Below are 4,132 nucleotides of genomic sequence, written 5' to 3'. Positions count from 1 at the left end.
CTTTGGATCTCCCCAAAGGTTTGGGATGGACTTTTCTTTCCATTCAGAGGGTATAAAGGCTCCAGATGCCAACAGTCCACTTGGTCCCCAGAGTTCTCAGAGGGAAAGAGAACTGGCTGAGCTGAGCCCTCAAAAAGCTGCTGTTCCCTGGCCTTAGAGTCTCCATCTAAGGGAGAGCGCTCTGTGCCTCCTCAGAGAATGGAGATCAGGCTTCTCCGTCTCTGCCTAATCAGAAAAGTAGCTGGAAGGTTCTCCCACTGAGAACAGACTGAGAGCTCTGTCTCCCCAGGCACCCTGTGAAATCGAGCCCGAGTGCTCTCGCTGTGGCAGAAGACTCTGCTGGGAAGGAATCCCAGAGGAGAGGATGTCTCAGCTGGGTTATGAGCTTCGGAAGGACATTTGAGGCCCAGAGAACAGCACGTGCTGAGGCCCAGAGACAAAACCACCTGGTTGTGTTCCAGGAAGCTGTGGTTGGCTGTCGGGGAGAAGGGGATGGAGGTGTGTGGAGAAGGCAAAGCAGGGGCAGATCTTGTTGGGCTTCTCACAGCAAGGGTGACTCACAGAAGGGCGACATTTGTTTTTGTTTGAAGATTTTATTTATTTATTTATTTATCTATTTATTTATTCGAGACATAGAGTGAGAGACAGCACATAAATAAGGGGAATGGCAGAGGGAGGGGGAGAAGCAGGCTCCCCACCAAGCAGGAGCCTGATGTGGGACTCAATCCCAGGACCTTGGGATCATGACTTGAGCCAAAGGCAGGATCTGAACTGGCTGAGCCACCCCAGCGCCCCAGGGCAAAGCATTTTCTTTTCTTTTCGTTCTTTTTTTTTTTTTTTAAGACTTTATTTATTTGACAGACAGAGATCACAAGTAGGCGGAGAGGCAGGCAGAGAGAGAGGGGGAAGCAGGCTCCCCACTAAGCAGAGAGCTGGACGCGGGGCTCGATCCCAGGACCCTGAGATCATGACCTAAGCTGAAGGCAGAGGCTCCCAGGTGCCCCGGCAAAACGTTTTCTGATCAAATTTTATTCGGTCACCGAGGGGTGTGACAGAGAAAGCTCTGGACTACAGCTGGAAGGAGTGGGTTCCCAACTGCTGCTGGCTACTCCTCTTCCTCCACCTCCTCCTTGCTGTTCTCCAGGTGTCTGTGGACGGTGTAGCCCAGAAAGGCACCAATCTTGCCCATGAGGGCACTGCCACCACTGGCCCCTAGGAAGCAAACATCACCAGGTCACTTGGGGCCCAGGCACCAGACCTGGGAATCCAAATGCCAGGAGACCATTAGTGAAGTCCAACCTCTTCGTTTCCAGTTCGAGAAACAGGGACCCCAAGACTGGACAGGACTTCTGCAAAGTGAATCCTAGTTCCCCCTTGACTTGCCATCTCAAATCAGAGATGTGTTTCAGAGATGGAAAATACACAAATAACAGCTCATTCTCTTCACATCTGCAGTGAGCACACTGTGTTATTAATAATGCTAACAACAGCCACCTCAGTGGAGACCTCCCTGTGGGGGCTGGGGGTTCACTAGTAAGGGATTTCATCCTTCTCGAAAGCCTGTGGCATGTACAAGCATCTTACAGCAGCACAGGGCTGTTTCTAGCTTTGCCCACGCCCTTCACCTCCCACTGCTGGGGTGTGGCCTGATCTGTGTCTTCTCTTCTGCCCCCTCCGAGAAGGACTCTATTCTCTTTTGGGCTGGTTCTTTGAGCTTTTGTCATCCAGAATTGAGAGCAGATGGAAGATTCAGGAAGGCAGAGGGGAGTCTGCCAGGGGCAACTTTTCTCTAGGATTTTGGAGGCCTCAGAGAGTGAGTGAGGGAAAGAAAAAGAAAGAGCGAGCAGCGAATGCATTTTTTTTTTTAAATTAAAAAAATTAAAAAAAATTTTTTTTCAGTATAATCTCTGCGTTCAACATGGGGCTTGAACTCACAACCGAGAGATCAAAAGTCACATGCTCTACCAACTGAACCAGCCAGGCACCCTCTCCACCGCCTTTCTTTGCTAATCTGGTTCCCTGATTGAGCAGATTCATAAAATGTTATATTGAGGATGGTCATCCCTGTTAACAGATGAGGAAACTGAGGCTTGTTGTGACTTGGCCAAAGCATCAGCGAGGCACCTGGCCTTCGTGGTTAAAAGCGAGGCATAAGACGAGGTTCGAATCCTGGCTCTGGTGCTAATTCACTGGGAGAACTCAAGTAAATTACTCAGTCCCTCGGTGCCTCAGTTTCCCCACTGCAGGATGGAGATTGTAAGAACACCCGACTCCTAGAATTACCGGGCTCTGGCATCCCCGCCGGAGGCCCCCGCCGCCCCCACTCACCGAGGCTCTGCAGCGTGGCCACCAGGCCCCCGGCGGGCACACCGCCCCCGTTCGCCACGGCCGACCAGCTCATCAGGGAGGCGGCCACCGAGTTGGCGGCAATGCCGGTGCTCAGGAAACCCAGCGCGGGCAGCCCAGCCGCCAGGAGGCCTGGGGGAAGAAGAGGTGATGAGAGAGCGCCCGCGGCAGGGGTGCTCCCCACCTTCCCGAGCTGTGCGCCCTCCCGACCCACCTCCTCCGACAGCCATGCAGGTCAGCGCGCCCCATAACCCGGAGCCGCCTCCGCCTTCCGAATCTTCTTTTTTCTGTCGTCGTTTGCCTATCGGGAGGGGACAAGGTGGAGCGGGGAGCAGGGTTCCCTACTCTGTGCCTGATGCTCAAAACCACCCCCATCCTTCCATTCCGGGGAGCCTCCGTGAAGGGAAGAGACCTCCCCGAGGCGCCGTGCCTGGCGCAGAACTGGCACCGAGAGTACCTTTCGGTGGAACGGAGGAATTGACAGGTGGGGATTTGAATCTGGGACCCTGGCTACAGCGACCCGGAGCTGGCCATCGTAATGGCCCTTCTCGCCTGGGAACCAGGGATCCTGAGACTCTCCGCCGGGACTCTGAAACTCTGTGGGCTTCTCTATCCCGCAGCCCTCCCAGGTGCGGGGATCCTTACCTGCCTCCACCCCGCCGCAGGCGCAGAGCAGCAGGTAGCACAGGAAGAGCGATACCGCCTCTTGCCGCATGGTGGCGCCGCGCGCAGGCTTTGTCACTGGCCCGGAGGAGGGGGAGAGGGACAGATGGTCTCCAGAGCCCTTTTGGACCTGCTCGGTGGTTTCCCCGTCCTATTGGGGTGAATCCATAAAAAGCAGCGATTTGCTCTGGATTGAGCTCAGGGCCCTCCTAAGGCGCCGCGAGCTTTTAATCTTGTGGCAACAACAATCACGCAAACTGTACAGCCTAGACACACACTCAAGACTGTCAGAATTCAAACATTATAGCACAGAATAGGAAAATATATATGCCCCCCACACTCACCTCTAATGTGATCTTTGTCAGCTCAATGAATTTTCCTTCAATTAAAAACGAATAACCTCCCATATACTGAGGACTTAGCACTTTATGGCACAAGGTCATTTATACCCATAACAACCCCATGGAGCAGGTACCATTGTTCTCAACCATGTGTTATAGATAAGGAAGCTGAAACTGGGAGAGGTTAAGTAATATTCCCAAGACTGCCCAGCTAGGAAGTGGCAGTTGAATTTAAACCCACAGTTGACTGATGCCTAAACCCATGCTTTTACAACCACTCCAGGTAACTTCATCTATCCTCAAAGATGAACTCACTGTCACCTTAGATCCTACATTAAAAGGGGTTTCAGAAATCGTCCAGTCCTTTGGGCAGGTAAGGTAGCTTGGTCTCCATTTTACAGATGACCAACTAAAGCCAAAGAAGTGAAGTGCCAGGGTTAATTAAGGCCACAGATTGCTGAGTTGGTACCTATGACCTAAGTCTCATGCCTTTTAGGGTTTTGTACCCCAAGCCCCTAAAAGCCCCCAACCCAGCTCCTGGGACCAGTCCTAGCCCATGGTACTACAAGGGACCCAGAGGCATAGCCTCCCTGAGGAATGGGTGTCCTGGCTCTTGGGGCATGAGGCTCACAGGCAGGGAGCCTGGCAGAGTTTCACACTTCCTAGCTTCTGGGTTTACCTTGGAGGAGGGAAGAAGATGAATCTTCCTTTCTTTCCCAGAGCCCGATGTTAGATGGGAATAGCAGTGAGGCAACAGCTCTCCAGCTGAAAGCTGGCTTTTT

The 4,132-nt window shown here is 52.8% G+C and overlaps 1 protein-coding gene across 2 annotated transcripts; it reads right to left on the bottom strand.

Annotated features, from left to right (window-relative positions):
* Positions 1–573: 573 nt before the first annotated feature.
* On the bottom strand, positions 574–4,132 carry IFI6 (interferon alpha inducible protein 6). Of its 2 annotated transcripts, none has more exons than XM_080801130.1 (5): positions 4,030–4,132; positions 2,992–3,087; positions 2,561–2,647; positions 2,329–2,478; positions 574–1,212 (listed from the first exon to the last, which is right to left on the bottom strand). In XM_080801130.1, the coding sequence occupies exons 2-5, from the start codon at positions 3,059–3,061 to the stop codon at positions 1,106–1,108; spliced, it is 414 nt and encodes a 137-aa protein (XP_080657256.1). In that variant the 5' UTR covers positions 3,062–3,087; positions 4,030–4,132; the 3' UTR covers positions 574–1,105. The 2 variants fall into 2 exon arrangements, with proteins under 2 accessions (XP_080657256.1, XP_080657255.1); XM_080801129.1 differs by having other exon boundaries at positions 2,992–3,160; positions 4,030–4,126.

The sequence above is a fragment of the Martes martes genome (genome assembly GCF_963455335.1).
Source record: "Martes martes genome assembly, chromosome: 4".
NCBI lineage: Eukaryota > Metazoa > Chordata > Mammalia > Carnivora > Mustelidae > Martes > Martes martes.
The sequence above is the reverse complement of the archived record's forward strand: the minus strand, read 5'-3'. Positions and strand labels throughout refer to the sequence as shown.

Excerpts from the sequence above, each read along its gene's own strand:
- IFI6 (XM_080801130.1), bottom strand. The coding sequence starts at position 3,061 with ATGCGGCAAGAGGCGGTATCGCTCTTCCTGTGCTACCTGCTGCTCTGC. Across the intron at positions 2,648-2,991 it reads CTGCGGCGGGGTGGAGGCAG|GCAAACGACGACAGAAAAAA; the intron begins GTAAGGATCCCC and ends CCCTCCCGATAG. Across the intron at positions 1,213-2,328 it reads GGCCACGCTGCAGAGCCTCG|GGGCCAGTGGTGGCAGTGCC; the intron begins GTGAGTGGGGGC and ends TTTGCTTCCTAG.